The sequence below is a fragment of the Nematostella vectensis genome, chromosome 8 (genome assembly GCF_932526225.1).
Source record: "Nematostella vectensis chromosome 8, jaNemVect1.1, whole genome shotgun sequence".
Taxonomy (NCBI): Eukaryota; Metazoa; Cnidaria; class Anthozoa; order Actiniaria; family Edwardsiidae; genus Nematostella; species Nematostella vectensis.
Window position 1 is genome coordinate 9,545,478 of NC_064041.1, and position 14,931 is coordinate 9,560,408.

At 39.0% G+C, this 14,931-nt stretch overlaps 2 protein-coding genes across 4 annotated transcripts; both read right to left on the minus strand.

Annotated features, from left to right (window-relative positions):
- Positions 1 to 335: 335 nt before the first annotated feature.
- On the minus strand, positions 336 to 5,692 carry LOC125570277 (histamine H2 receptor-like). The gene is made up of 2 exons (XM_048731760.1): positions 5,621 to 5,692; positions 336 to 1,875 (listed from the first exon to the last, which is right to left on the minus strand). Exon 2 carries the CDS (start codon positions 1,860 to 1,862, stop codon positions 942 to 944), a length of 921 nt encoding a protein of 306 aa, XP_048587717.1. The 5' UTR covers positions 1,863 to 1,875; positions 5,621 to 5,692; the 3' UTR covers positions 336 to 941.
- A 3,827-nt stretch (positions 5,693 to 9,519) lies between these two features.
- On the minus strand, positions 9,520 to 14,168 carry LOC5519383. 3 transcript variants are annotated; one of them, XM_032364147.2, is made up of 6 exons: positions 14,086 to 14,168; positions 13,847 to 13,926; positions 13,008 to 13,341; positions 12,304 to 12,763; positions 11,459 to 11,554; positions 9,520 to 9,950 (listed from the first exon to the last, which is right to left on the minus strand). In XM_032364147.2, the coding sequence occupies exons 3-6, from the start codon at positions 13,291 to 13,293 to the stop codon at positions 9,671 to 9,673; spliced, it is 1,122 nt and encodes a 373-aa protein (XP_032220038.2). In that variant the 5' UTR covers positions 13,294 to 13,341; positions 13,847 to 13,926; positions 14,086 to 14,168; the 3' UTR covers positions 9,520 to 9,670. The 3 variants fall into 3 exon arrangements, with proteins under 3 accessions (XP_032220038.2, XP_032220037.2, XP_048586906.1); XM_032364146.2 differs by lacking the exons at positions 13,847 to 13,926; positions 14,086 to 14,168 and having other exon boundaries at positions 13,008 to 13,637; XM_048730949.1 differs by lacking the exons at positions 11,459 to 11,554; positions 13,847 to 13,926; positions 14,086 to 14,168 and having other exon boundaries at positions 13,008 to 13,641.
- Positions 14,169 to 14,931: the final 763 nt, after the last annotated feature.

Sequence of the window (14,931 nt, forward strand, 5' to 3'; positions counted from 1 at the left end):
TTTTTTACCTCGGATATTTTGAGGGGTGGGTAAACTTTGCTCTCTCAATCAAAGCTGTTGTTAAAAATGTCACTAGATTTACTAGATGACACTAATAGATGACAAGCTAATATTATGCATTTATCATTACTATAAGCGGTAATAAATGCATGCAAATACTTTTTTTCTGTAATAATTCAGGACTTTTTTTTCTTTTGCAAAAAATCAGAAGAATCCAAGATGGCGGACCCAAGATGGCGGAAATTCTTACAAAAAAATAGATTATTAACGTTTTTATGGCCTTTTTGTATTGTAAAGCCGTTAAAATGTTGATTTTGACATATCTAAATGATGCAAAATGATTTTTAACCCGATATCTGATAATTTAGGCAATATTTGAAAGAATAGCTAGACATCGTTTTTTATGACGTCATTGTAACGTCATAATTGTTTCGACCACACCCAAATTAGAGCGTGGCGATTCTTTGCATGCTGGTGCTCATTGTCTGTAAGCTTAATAGTCATAGCCTAAGCGGTTCATGAAATACGGAGGGGGGGGGGGGCTTTCAGCCCCCCTCCCCCCAGTCACAGACAGCTCAAAATAGCCCAGTCTGAATAGGGTTAAATCAAACAATTTTATTTAAGTCCTTCTAGCTTCTGTTATATGCAAGTAAAAATTAGTCATTCTACCTATCTATCTATCTATCTATCTATCTATCTATCTACGTATCTATTTAGTTAGCTCTCTTGCTTGGTAGCCATTTCTGTTTTATTGTTTTTCTTCTTTTTTTTGTTTTTGTTTTTTTTCTTTTTTTTATTATTTCTTTTTCTTTTTTTTTTTGTGTGTGAGTTTCTCACTCAAAAAATCACGTGGTTTTCAAGTCGCCCATTGTTAATTAAGGCGATCTTGTAGTATTAATCCCGACTACAGAATTTCTGCTCTCTTCCTCCTCCCCAGATGTTCACTCAGCCCATGCCAGCCTCACAGGCCTCAGAATGTCCTCATGTCCCCCAGGTGCAACAGCTGGGCTATGTATTCCAAGAATTGCTCTTATCGCATCTCGAAATGCTGTTGTTCGAATCGAATAAAGCAATGGATTGATAAGCGAGCTATGGACTACTACCAACGTGGAAAGTGCTTGTAGTAAGGGGGCTTGCTCTTGAGCTACTCGTATTGCAAAGAAAAAGAAATACGTTAAAAAGAGGGTGATGGTGATTAAGACAAAAGCCATGTTTGCGTTGCTTTGGGGAGGTGCCGTACCCAGAGATACGTGATTTGCGGCAATTTGGCGTTGGTGCTTTCTACTCTCGCACCAGACAACAAAGCAGCAAATGCAGGTCGTAAGAATGCAAATAATCCTAAAGTTTTGAGAAATTTTAGAGGTAGGAACGAAGGCATCGAAGATAGCAAAGCCAATTGCTACAACCCACGCCATGATGACGGCCAAGCATACGCGTCCATCTGTTACAATAACAGGGTACCGGAACGTTTTCTTCATGGCGATCAGCCGATCAATGTTCAATAGAGTAATGTGGTACAAGGAACTGGATGTTATTATCTTCGACATTGTCTGAGTAGCAGATGACGGGCATTGCAAAGGGTTCAAGTACAGAGTCACATTAAAGTTCACCGCTAGCGGTTGAACGATGAGTCCCGTCATAAGGTCAGTGACTGCCAAACATCCCAGCATTAGGTTCGCCCTGCTGCGCAGCGGTCGCACCTTCACGAGCGCTATGATAACTAACAAATTAAAGATGATTGTGAATGGAGAAGTGATGCCATTTACTATAGCTCGTACCATTGCTACTGTCCTAACCGTTTCAAAATCCACCCTGAGTCGCCACTCGGACGCAAGCCCAGTGCAGTTCAACATGTTAGCCATTGCTGTTTTGGATCTGAAAAGACATATTGCATTTTTATTCTGGCATTTTCCTGTGAAATGTTTGTAAGTTCTAAAAGTGTTGGTCTTAGTAAAGGCCTATCGCTGTGCCTTAGGGTTCTTGTAAAGTTAAAAAAAAAATTCTAAACATCCTTAAAAAAAACTGGATAGAGTTTTAAGAGCCACCCAAGTAAAATTATTGTTCGGGGTCTAACTTTTACAGCCCAAAAATCTTTAGAGCTCGCCTTCCTTTACATCATAAAAAATGGTGCATTGAAGTAAGGTGCATATAGGTAACACTAACGCTTAATGTAACAAGCGGCGATTTTTGTTACATTTAAGCGTTAGTGTTACATTAAGCGGCAGTTGTTACATTTAAGCGGTGATACAGGTTTTAACCATTTCATCGGAAATTCCGGTACTTCTTGTTATTTTGCCAATGGTAGAGATCCCTCCCACTGGAACATTTCCGGAAAATTTGGAATTGCTTGAGAGGTAGTCCACTTTCACCGGGGATACCAGAAATTCCGGAAAATCGTGTACCATTTACAGTTTTCCATAGAATATTTTACTGACGCCCCCATCGGCCACTATTCCCGAGAACACCCCAAAAGTAGAGTTTCTGGGTACAGAAGCGCAAATGGTGCATAGTCACACCGGAAATTCTAAAAAATAGGAAACTTTTTCTTACCATTATGGCATTCCGGAAAAACTGGGGATTAAATGGTAAACATACCCGGGAAATGCCATCCAAAATAAATATTAAGTGCTAAAATCAAACACTTTATCTAGAACTAACTTTTAATTTTTCTTGCTAAGGGAGCGGTCATTAATCACTGGGGAGGCAATTTTGCAAAACTCTGGGCTGAAAAATTCCCCCCCCCCCCCCCCTCAAATCCAAGCCTTAAAATCGTGACCCCCCCTAGACCGGGCGCGCAAAAATTTGAACCATCCCCCCCCCCCCCGCCACCACCACCACCACAACCTACACATTTTTATATTCAACGTAATTATATCTCTTTAAAACCACAGAGACTTGATATGCATACTGTGTGTAACTGAATACAGTATGTCCTTTACTAAAATATAGATCAGCTAGCTTGGCAATTTTGTCCTATTTACTGGGATACCTGTGGTAGCCCAGTCATAAAATGCAACTGTTTTTTTTTCTGTCCTCTCGCGATTTGCACAATGCAATTCCCAAGAACCCTTGCGCCGCAGGCGATACTTCTTATTTTAGTGTATTGATTGCGACCTTACTGAAGCCTTTTTCTTACTCAAAGTATCTACCCTACTTTCCTACGTCATCGCAACGCTTAGTTACCAAAAACTTTTGCATAATTTAAAACTGTGTCATGGCCGCCATCTTGAATTTGAGATTCCAGCTCTCAGATCCATGTTATTTGAGCAGTTGAAGGCCCGATTCGCGATTTAATAACTGCATATTTAACCATAGCCTCAATTTCTACCAAGTTATTTTGGAAAATCATTTCAGTTTGGATTGATTTCGCTGTATTTACTCGTGTTTACATTTGCGACCCGAGTGCGAGACATGCGGCTCAAAATAAGAATTAAGTTAAGTACTGACTGCTTTAGACTCATACAGCTTACTTCAAGACGTAATTAAATGTGCTCTGGACACTCATGAATGGACTCGAGGTATTTACCTTGATTGCTTAATCTATTTTGAAGTGGAAGTAGTTTGAAACAATTGATGGAAATCGTCTCCTACAAATCGCTTTGTCGATGAATCTACTTTACATCGGACACTTGACCGGCTACCCTAAGATGAATTTTATTTTCTTACTATAAAATATCTTGAACTCTCTCATTGAATCTCATCATTTTAACCAAGTCGATTTTAATAAAGTACAGCATAGGTGTTGTAAGTCGTGTAAGTGTAAAATATGTACTTAAATCTATGAAAATTATTTTGGTACTTTGGCGCTTCCTTTAGATAAGCTTAAGTTTTATTATTTCCCTGAAATACCTTTATCCCTCATTGAATGTCATTTTATTTTTATTGAACAATTTCAATAAAATCTAGAGATTTGTCATATTTATGTAGTGTTGTTGATCTTGAAAATATGTTTATGCTCTATAAATTTCAATGAAGTCTGGATATTCTATAGCCCTCTCATTTGACTCCAAAATAAATAATTGTTTTTGTTTACTTGTAACTTACATAAATAAAATAATACATTTCAATAAAATTATATTGTTAATACAATAGGATTACTTTGGGTGTTAAAATAAATTTACCCCTAAGTGATAGCACATTGAGGGCAGTGAACCAAAGAAATGTTTAAGAAATAACAATTTTAAAACACATTCTCAGCTTTCCTTAATCTTATTTCGATGCTAACTCTGATGTTGGGGTAGTATTTGAAGATAGCACAATCAGCCCTGTCTACTTTCATGGAGCACACCTTGAGTCCACCCCACACCTGAAGAGATGATGCTCTTACCTTTCTTGCCCCAATCAGTGTTGTGATATGGCATTTACAATAAAAAACAAGGTATCCCAGTCAACCCTGCGCGCAGGGTCTAGTTAATTTAAAAATGAATCTTCACTTTTGCTAGTTTATTTAGAGTGGCATTGAGATAAACAACAAATACCGGTGTCGCTAGAAAACGACTACATCGTCGACGACATTCTTGGTTTCGCAACATTTTAAAGTATTCGTTTTGTTCAACTGATTAGAACGGGCAGCTTTGTCTATCAACCATTTATTTATATAAAGACAAGATTGGTACCTGAACAATATGGAGCTAGACATACAATAATATACAATAGTAGAAAACATTGTGAACTGAATGTGTGACAATTTTGGTGACAATTTTTAATTGCCGAGAAAAAGCAAACCTTCAAGCTTTCGAGCAACTATAGTTGCCACTTTGCAAATAAAAACTTTTCACATAAAAATTGTTAACTTAAAATTGTTGGGGCTTAAGAACACATGCCGAAGGCTCAAATAGTAGAAAAATATCGTTTTGAAAATATGATGGGTTCTAAAAACGCAGAATCAACCTGAGTTGTTATTGTTGTTGATCATGTGTGTATTTATTTCTTTTCCTAATAATTCATTGGGTATTATATTTTTATATACACTAAAACCTAAGAGCGTCTGTAAGACCATCTTTATCCTTAAAATACCTAAACAGTAAAAAAAAAAAAAAACGGCAGACGCCCTTTATACATACAAAAGAGTGTATGCGCTTTGTACCATTGCGTTATCTGGTTATCTCGCTGCTCAAACTTTAGAAAATCTTACTGTAAATTTGTTTTGCACGATCTCGTGCTTGATTTACAAAACAGGTCCAATCAAAATTGGTACACCTGTTTCAAATAATGTCGGAGAATCTGTGTATATTAACCCGCAGTGGTTAAAAGGGTACAAAGTAAATAAGCAAATAAGAGTAATACAATACAAATCCAGGTTTTCAAAGCTGCGGAATTCCTGTTTATATTTTTCTTATGAACATTCACATGGCTTTTAGATACAAGGATTCAGCCGTTTATGTGTGACCCATGAATGACCGCGGATGGGTTCTCGAGTGCAAGCGAATAAACTAGAAAAAAAAGTTTCCCTTAAAAAAAAAGGAAAGTCTTAGATCATCCCTAAGATACCAAATCGCTCGAACGGCACACGGGCAATACTTTTTCAAGATACGGCCATTGTAGGCGTATGTTAAAACAAGAAGTCAGAGATCAGATTGATTGAAAGAATAAAATGAAATTTAAAATAAGACAAACTCACTTTCCAAGATAATAAGTAGGCGACTCCAAGTCAGATGGGATTTTTGCGCTCCTAATAACAGAATGGGGCAGATGATCAAGTGAGACGCCGTTTTTACCTAAGTACGAAAAAAGGAACTTCCTTATTAGTGACTATCTACTTAGTTGATTGGAGAATTTTGGTCATTATTAATTTTTATTGTTTCAGCGAAAATTATCGAAAATGTGAAAAGAGATGCTTTTGTTAAAATCCTAAGCTTTTTCTAATGATATAGACAATTCGTATAGCAGGCACGGCACGTAAACTAAATCTAACTCTTACATTCATACACTCGAGCGTTTATAATTCGGATATTTTCCTTTGTATTGAAACTACAGATGCAGGGTTATACACTGATTTATTGGGTAAATTAGAAATTTGTTCACATTGAGTCGAATATGGTAAGCCCTTACAACAAATCTTCTTTGTTACGTGAATCACGTCAGCTGGAGTATTGGGAAACTAAAAAAATGAAAAGGTAACGAGATATCCATTTTTGAGATTTTGCCTAAAATTTTAGGATATTCATGGAAAAAGTCAGCAGGACCTGACTAATTCAACTCTCCCAACTTAATATCATCCCAAAACCAAAGGAATAATTTCGAGGTCAAACCATAGCAACATTGCAAACAATTCTGGAACCAATTTGGTTTCACAAAAGAGAGCATTCAGAAACAAGAGCAAATCTCCATAAATCCACGTTTTTTTGTAAACAGTAGACTTAATGGGCACGGGGCTCGCCCCTAGTCCTAATAACAGTAAGCCAACTTTCAACTTACACTGTTCGACAGAGCAAAAAATGGCAACATATCAAGAAAATTCAGCCAAAAATTGTCGTTTTTGCCAAAACTAAAAAGCTGCATGATTCTTGTCATTTTTAAGGTTGTCGTATCGCAGGGGCTTCGTAAACTTTATGACTTGTAATCAAAAGAGAAAAACAGTGACTGTGACCATCTTTACTCCATAGAGAAAGTATCTAAAAACAAACTAATACACCAAAAACTGGAAATCGACTATGCCAAATTTTCGTCTTTAATAAGACTTCTTCAGGGCAGACTGAAGAAGGTGAATCGTTACAAGCTTATTTACATCAGAATAGTGGCGCGAGACGCAAAAACATTACAACTGACAAAAACGCGCATATTCTAGAATAGCGCGCGCTATGGATAAAAAGAATTTACACATCTCTACGTGGGTTCCTACTACAAAAAAAGTCATCACTATTAAGACCCCGCGGGTAGATAGACTTAAGCCGATAAGCCCACTGGCCTTCCCTTTCCCTAAGCTGAGCCCCAGAGTTACACTTATCTATAAGTTGTACCATAACATTATTAAGACCTAAATGATTGTCGCAATGAAAATGTTGATAGATAAGGTCATCCTTAACTCTTTCACTAACCGGTAAACTAGGGTGCTTATTTAACCTACTTTTATGATTATTAAAACGCTTCCTAAAACTATTGATAGTAGAGCCTACGTATTGCTTGCTACACATAGAGCAAGTAATTAGATAAACAACAAAATCTGAGTTACAGTCCAAGTCAAAATTAATGACATATTTCTTATTAGTAACTGTACTGCGAAACTCCCGCCCTGTCTTAAAAAAGTTACACACCCTACACCGTTTACCGCCACACTTACCACAACCTCTAACCTGAGTACTATCCTCTTTAAGAGAGGAGTGCACCAACATATCCTTTAAACTCCTAGGTTTCCTATAAGCCACCATAGGTACCCTACCAAAAGCACCCCTACATCTACTAGAAGATTCTAGAACTGGCTGTAAATTACGAAGAATACCAGGTAAATTAGGTAAAGCTGGATGAAAAGTGACTACAAAAGGTACACGATCATTCTTACCTTTACGCCTGTCTTTCAATGTGTCGTCCCTAGGAATACGTCTAACCCTATCAACTTCCCTCCCCACAAACCTGCTGTCATAACCCCTATCAACTAAATAACCTTGTAACTCTAATACCCTCTTTTCGAAAGAAGAGTCTTCCGAACATATCCTACGAATACGTAGTGCCTGCCCAAAAGGAATGCCTTTCTTAAAAACAAACTAAGATTCCTCGGTACCAGACCCCCAAAACGACAACGTTTTCTTCATATGGTTTTCCCAAAATAAGGTCTGGTTAACTTCGGTCAGCTTTAATCATTGCATAGAGATTCTTTAAGTTATGTTGGTCTTCGAGATATGAGGCTTGAAGTGCAATTTTTAAATGTTCAAAGTATATATTCTCCTCGTTTTTAGGGAGAAGTCGGGCTCTGATCAGTAATTAAGCCAACTTTGCTCGCTATTATCAAAATTTCATATCTTCTAAATTTCTTTAAAATTTGGAATTAAGCTTTTGGTCAGAGGAACTCCTTGTATGCGTAATCTTGAGCTTATAAATTGAAAATTGGAAAATTCCATGCCATTTTTGCTCTGTCACGCTGTTCTCAGAGCAGGGAGATGAAAGCTGGGAAAGCAAAAGGAAAGCTCGTATATCACTAGGTACACAGAGGAGTTTCAAGGTCTGTGAACTACTCAAAATAGGGGAAGAGACATCTGCTTTTGGTCTCCTATTTTGCCAGGGCTCCATGGGCAAATTAACGGGCAAATTAACGCCTCTGCGAGTGTGGAATGCATGTGGTAATCGCGTTACTGTTCTCAAGCTGCTGCGGAACATCTCCGTGCTTTCCAGTTAAAAAGGCTTTTGTGAAAAATTAGGATGGAGGAAACATTCGAAAACGTCTTTTTATTAAGATTGCTAGCACAATGGGAAGAATCGAGCGGAAAATCAAAAAATACCCTTAGTTTCTGTTGTTATTTGTTCCGACAATTAATCATTGTGGAGACGTTAGTTATAATTAGGAGTATACAACTAAAAGATTTGAAATCGGGGGAAAGAATGAAAATTTTGCTGTAAAAGTGCACGATTTCTGAATCAAAATGTCCAAATTTTCCCGGGATTTCATGGATTGCACCCCCTAAGATCCCCTAAGTACTGAAGTATGGAGCATCTTCGACTGTCGTGTTCGCGAATGTCGTGTCGCGTCGTGTCGTGAATAATATGCTACGGTCGCCCCGGCATTAAACAGCCCAATGGCGACACTCCATACAACTCGCACGTCCATCGGTTGCGAATACGCAAAACTCGCACAGTCTTCGAAGAGAACAATCGCAGATAAAGGCTCTATTTTTTAAGTATAATGGCAAAACTGAATTTAGTTCGAACAGATTAAGAGTTAGAAAATTCAGTCTCGTGTGGCGTCGCATTTAATTGAGGACGCCAAAAAATGGCTTATGCAAATGAGCATCTGTCCCGAGATCCCATGCTCGTTTCTGTGAGCCCGCAGTACTCCTGATTGGACAACTGTATCAGTTTTGACGTAACTAATTGATAAAATTGATAATTGGCACCAATTAATAATAGTTGATATCAATTTATCAGTGGTTAACAATTGATATCAAAAGTTGATAACAATCGATAATCAACATTCGGGGGCGAGTTTAATTATTAATGAAAATTAATAATAGTTGATAGAGATCGATAACAATTGATGATCAAGACAATTTAATTGATAATCAAACTAGATAGGTAATCAGCTGGAATGCATCGAATCAATTGATCATAACTGATATCAATTGATAACGAAAAAAATTGAGTGAGTATCAATTGTTATTAAAAGCTGATAATTGATAACCATCTAGTAAATTGATATCAATTATGATAAATTGCCTTTGTTTATCAACTTTTATAAATAGTTGCGTCGGATATTATTATTTTCAATAGTGCTTTCCATTTCATTTACTTTCTACCTTTGAAAGCAGTGTTTTGGAGGACAGAATTTATACTAAGTTCAAGTACCTTATCTGGGGTAAATACAACTGTAAACAAAGGATGAGTGCATTTATTTGTGATTATCACTGGAAACGCAAATCAGAGTTTGAAAAACCTAGCGTGGTTTGGAAGATATGTGTAAGAACTATTAGCTGACAATCCTGAGATGTGTCTGCACATCTGTTTTTTTATAGTTTATTGTCTTTTATAATGTCGGAAGGCAGAGTTCACAGTTGCATATGTCAATGTACTTTGTCTTCTCTGAAGACGGACGGCAGAATTCACAGTCGCATATGTCAATGTACTTTGACTTCTCTAAAGACGGACGGCAGAATTCGCAGTTACATATGTCAATATACTGGCTTTCTATCGCTGCTGCAATGTTTAAGGCGGATTCTATCGCCGCTGTTGTATTTCTGTACATCAAGCCACCGCGTGGATTCAACGCTGGATGTTTTTTCATCGCCCTCTTCCATCTTGCCATTCTGTTTAAAAACGTAATAAAAAAGGAGTTAGTTGGCACCTATGAGTTATCTAATAAACGTACAAAGCCATGTATATCTACCAGAGCCGTAGCATGCCACGTAAGTTTGGGGCGGGAGCACAATACAGAAATATTAAAAAAAAATTGGGGGGCACAGCCATGCCCCTTCTGGTCATTTCATTATAATTTGAAAATATTGTGGGGGTGTGGGGGGGGGGGCACATGCCCCCAGTGCTCCAACCCCTGCTACGGCCCTGGCTATTATATATACACATATATATAGTGTTGGTTTGAGAAAAATACAAACTACATAGGTTTCCCTACAGGTCTGTTTCGTGGTTGCCCACTCATCAGGGGCAATCCCCTGATGAGTGGGCAACCACGAAACAGACCTGTAGGGAAACCTATGTAGTTTGTATTTTTCTCAAACCAACACTATACACCGCTCTACTTTCGAGTATTGAGCACTTTCTATGAAAGCCTTCAACCATCATTTTACACATATATATACATATATATACATCTTGGTTTGTAGGAAAAAACACGCGAACTACCGTTTCATCTCTACAAGCCTGTTCCGTGGTTGCCCACTCATCAGGAGATTTAGATATATCCCGCTCTACACCTATGTACTGAGCACTGTTATATAAACGCCTGCACTCACGCATTACATATATATACATATATATTTTAAAGAAGGTTGCGCTCGGAATATCGATGTATTTTAACTTGCAGTACCTCATGGGTATCAAATAAATAAGCAAAAAGCGTGAATAAAAAGCAAATTCAGGCTTCAATAGCTGTAGAATTATTTTTCATGTTCCTGTGAACATTCCTATTGCTTTCGGATACAATAGGGCGTTAATACGCTACCCATGAGGCACTGCGAGCTACGATACATTTATTTCCGAGTGCAACGTTATTTGAAATAGGTGTATATCTGTGATATATAATATCAATATGAACCAAATCCTTGTATCACCAAAATCATCATCATCATCAAAGCCAATGTCATCACACATACTCTCTGATCAATTATCGCCATTATTATTATTTCCAGTAAGCAAAATCTCTGGACAAAGGGGGGGGGGGGGGAAGCGGGGCCGGCCCGACCCACCCCTAGACGGTCCGATTATATCACCATCGGCCCCACCATCAACATCACCGACGATATCACTACTATCATCATTATCATCCTCAGAACCATTCCCAAAATCTTCATCATCACCATCATCATCGTCAAATCATCATCATCTTCTTTTGTGAACATCACCCTCAGCATTTTTAAGTCTAACTTTTTTTGTAGCCAAATCCGATAGTAAACGTCCCGTGGAGATACTGCAACGGCCTTTAAAAATCCCTTTTTGTTCTTTCGTGGGTGGTCAGATTTTTATCGGAAAACTCCCCTCACCCCAACCCCGGAAAAAGTAGGTCCACTTTTTCTTATTTCCTGGGTACATCAGCAACAGCTTCAATAATATGTTTATAAATACAATAGATCAGTAATACCGTGTGCGTCTTCTGATGCGCTTCTTAATTACTGCAGAAAGAGGCGTCTTTTCCGGTCGATCAACGGTGTTGCAATCTGTACGTCCTATTAGCGACCTGCAGATATACGTACATGGTTACCATAGTAATGACACGTGGTAAAACGTGCAACTATTTTCACAAGTCACGTGCATTATTCATTCAGGAGTGTCAATTTAAAGGTGCAGGCGCTTATTTCGTCAAAGTCAAGTGAAGATTTTAATAGACGGCATCATCTGTGCTATTTATCTAATTATCGAGTGATTGCCACATAATTTTCAAGTGGGTTTCAATGAGTATTAAGTAAGTCCTGACCGTTGAAAGGCAACCTCGCCTGCACTGTTTACAAATTTGTCACATGATTTGTCCCTAAAGGACGCAAGCGCAACGCACGTAGTTTTCCGATTCTTACTAGAACGCAAGCGGAAGCGCAAGAGAACGCAACCGCTTGATTTTCTTGCGCTTGCTCTTTTTCTTGCGCTTGCTGTTTTTCTAGCTGTAGAAAAACTAGATGGTGAATGGGCGTGGTGTAGAAAAGGTATTATTTTGCGCCAACAAAGGGCTAACGCTCGAAACGTCAGCGCAACTACTCTGTTTCAAGGAGGCGTCCAACATACCTTTTAAACCTTGTTTCGATTTATACTTTGATAGGCAAACTCGCCTGTACTATTTAAATAATTGGCACGTGATTGTCACATGATTGTCCCTTAGTATCACGTGAGTCCTTGCCAATGAAAGGCAACCTCGCCTGCACTGTTTACGTAATTGTCACGTGGTTATCACATGGTTGTCCCGTGATAACCACGTAGTATCACGTGAGACCTTACCGTTGATAAACGACCTCATCCAGGACATAAATTAGAGCGGCGCCAATACAGAACAAGAACAGAAACACCATCGCAGGGCCAGGATTGTCGAGACAGGTGAAGAAGAACGAGTCCCCCCTGAATGCCGCAGAGGCAACGGCCGTGACGGCTTCCATAGTGAACTCGGCAACGTACTCATTGACGTCATACAGACACAGGCCAAGCCAATCCAGGAACACCGAGTGGTCAATGGACATAAGCCCAGACAGCGTCTCAGCTAGCTCACGGTAGAAATAGCCAGTCCTTACCAGACAGTAATCGGCTGCATGGATCACCGCCACGGAAATCAAGTTGGTATGATTTGTGATCCACTTTGAGGCTTCTGACATGAGGTACCGTTCGCTTCCGCAGTCCTCGCTCAAGGGTTCCTTACATTGCTGTGGGGTTGAGGTCTTGATGTGCGTATTTCTGATATTTGTGGCTGAGGAAATATAATTTTGTAAGCGAATGTGTTTTTCTTATTATTATTTTTACATGTTTGCCCGTTGTAACTAAATAGTGTTACAAATGTTGCATTTATAAATCTATTTTTGATAAAAGATAGTATAATACAAACAGCCAATATCGTTATTTTTTATCTGTCTCCAAACACAGGTACCCCCATTCGAAAACGTAATCCCCCTCCTTGGGTGTGAAGTTTTTTAAACAATTGTATTGTGTCGTACCTTCATTGACATGAACCTCTGATTCCACCCTCATGTTTGACTGCCCCTCCTTGATGTCTTTATACAAACACGCGAATTTGCCACTCATGTCGGCATCAGGGATTCTCACAACGAACACGCGTTTACCAACTCGTTTCACGTTCTCGCTCATGCTGATATCAGTCCATCCGTCCACGAACATTCGGTCACCAGCACGCTTCAAGTTACTGTCTGTCCATCCCTCGACGCGGTGTGGGCTAAAGTACAATCCGATATTTCTTGCGGCAAAGGCAGTACAGTTCAGCATGATTCTAGCGCCAGGGGAAACCACGAGAACTTGATAATCTTGGGCAGGCTGGATATCAATAAGAGAAAAAGTGGACGCAGTCTTGTAGTGTTCATTGCTGCATGGTGTGACCACGATGCACATGACAAAGACAAGCGGTATAAGTTTCATTATGATTGTAATTCTCGAGTATTTTTGCGTTACCGTCTCAAAGCAGTTTGGCAGTGAGTCAAATAACAAGTATTGTTGCTAAGTTTCCCGTGACGTCGAATTCGAAGCGATTGTGACGATTTAGTTTGCGCGAGAGCTTACCATTTGCACGTGCTTTTTACCACGCGCGGGTTGTAAGCGTGATGTGTTTGATTCCATCCAACACAAATTCAACATGTTGAAACATTCCAACCTGTTTCTTTTATTTAGACCGGGAAATTTAATCTCGCGAAATTTAATGGTTATAGAAAAATTGATCACAGAGATTAAAGGTTCTATTAAGATCTACTAGTAAGGACATGTAACGAAACTATCGATAATGGCTTGAGGAACAAAAACACTTTTCAATGACTGTAAGACTGACTTTTGAGGCAATTCAGCAGCCGCCAAGGGACAACTTCTTAGTCCTAGGTCCTGTTTTAGTAGTTGGTTAACGTCATTTTTCTGTTAAAACGAGAAAAGAATTGCAAATTTAGAACAAAAGGCCAAAGCGCGAAGGTGTTTTTATACTAATAAATTATCAATTTCATACTACTACAACAGTTTCTTTTCTCTATGACATTGAACATCATTACAACTTGAAGCTTTTTTCAAAAAACTTACTTATCTCTTTTTTGTCCAGAATCTGAGCTCCAGTGCTTTCTTAGAAGTAGGATAGTCATTTTACTCAGTAACCTGGGGGGGAGGGGAGCGCTCGGGGGAGGCACTAATTAATAGTTTTGGCTCAAAGGGGGCGCTTATTATTAGTTTGGTTCAAAGGGGGCGCTTATTATTAGTTTTGGTTCAAAGGGGGCGCTTATTCGAGGGAGGCGCTAATTTTTAATTTTGGTTCAAACGGGCCGCTTATTATTAGTTTTGATTCAAAGGGGGCGCTTATTCGAGGGAGGCGCTAATTAATAGTTTTGGCTCAAAGGGGGCGCTTATTCGAGGGAGGCGCTAATTAATAGTTTTGGCTCAAAGGGGGCGCTTATTAATAGTTTTGGCTCAAAGGGGGTGCTAATTAATAGTTTTGGCTCAAAGGGGGCGCTTATTCGAGGGAGGCGCTAATTAATAGTTTTGGCTCAAAGGGGGCGCTTATTAATAGTTTTGGTTCAAAGGGGGCGCTTATTAATAGTTTTGGCTCAAAGGGGGCGCTTATTAATAGTTTTGGCTCAAAGGGGGCGCTATAATGAATAGTATTGGCTCAAAGGGCCGCCTATTCGAGGGAGGCGCTAATTAAAAGTTTTGGCTCAAACTGGGCGCTTATTCGGGGAAGGCGCTTGTAAGAGTACCGTTTGTGGGGACCGAAATCGTGGTTTTATGGAATCTCCTTATACAGTATACATTGTTTTATTAGGTCATTATTGACAGTTTATGATTAGGGATCATGTGATAGAGGATAGTTTATACCGCTGGAAGGGGTATCGCCAAGCATGTTGCCATACAAGAACTGTATGAAAAAAAAAAAAA

Bases quoted from the DNA above. Each gene is read 5' to 3' on its own strand.
- LOC125570277 (XM_048731760.1), bottom strand. From the start codon at position 1,862: ATGGCTAACATGTTGAACTGCACTGGGCTTGCGTCCGAGTGGCGACTC.
- LOC5519383 (XM_032364146.2), bottom strand. From the start codon at position 13,443: ATGAAACTTATACCGCTTGTCTTTGTCATGTGCATCGTGGTCACACCA. The intron at 12,764-13,007 runs GTACGACACAAT...ATATTTCCTCAG, and splicing joins AGAGGTTCATGTCAATGAAG to CCACAAATATCAGAAATACG. The intron at 11,555-12,303 runs GTAAGGTCTCAC...GTATATCTGCAG, and splicing joins GATGAGGTCGTTTATCAACG to GTCGCTAATAGGACGTACAG.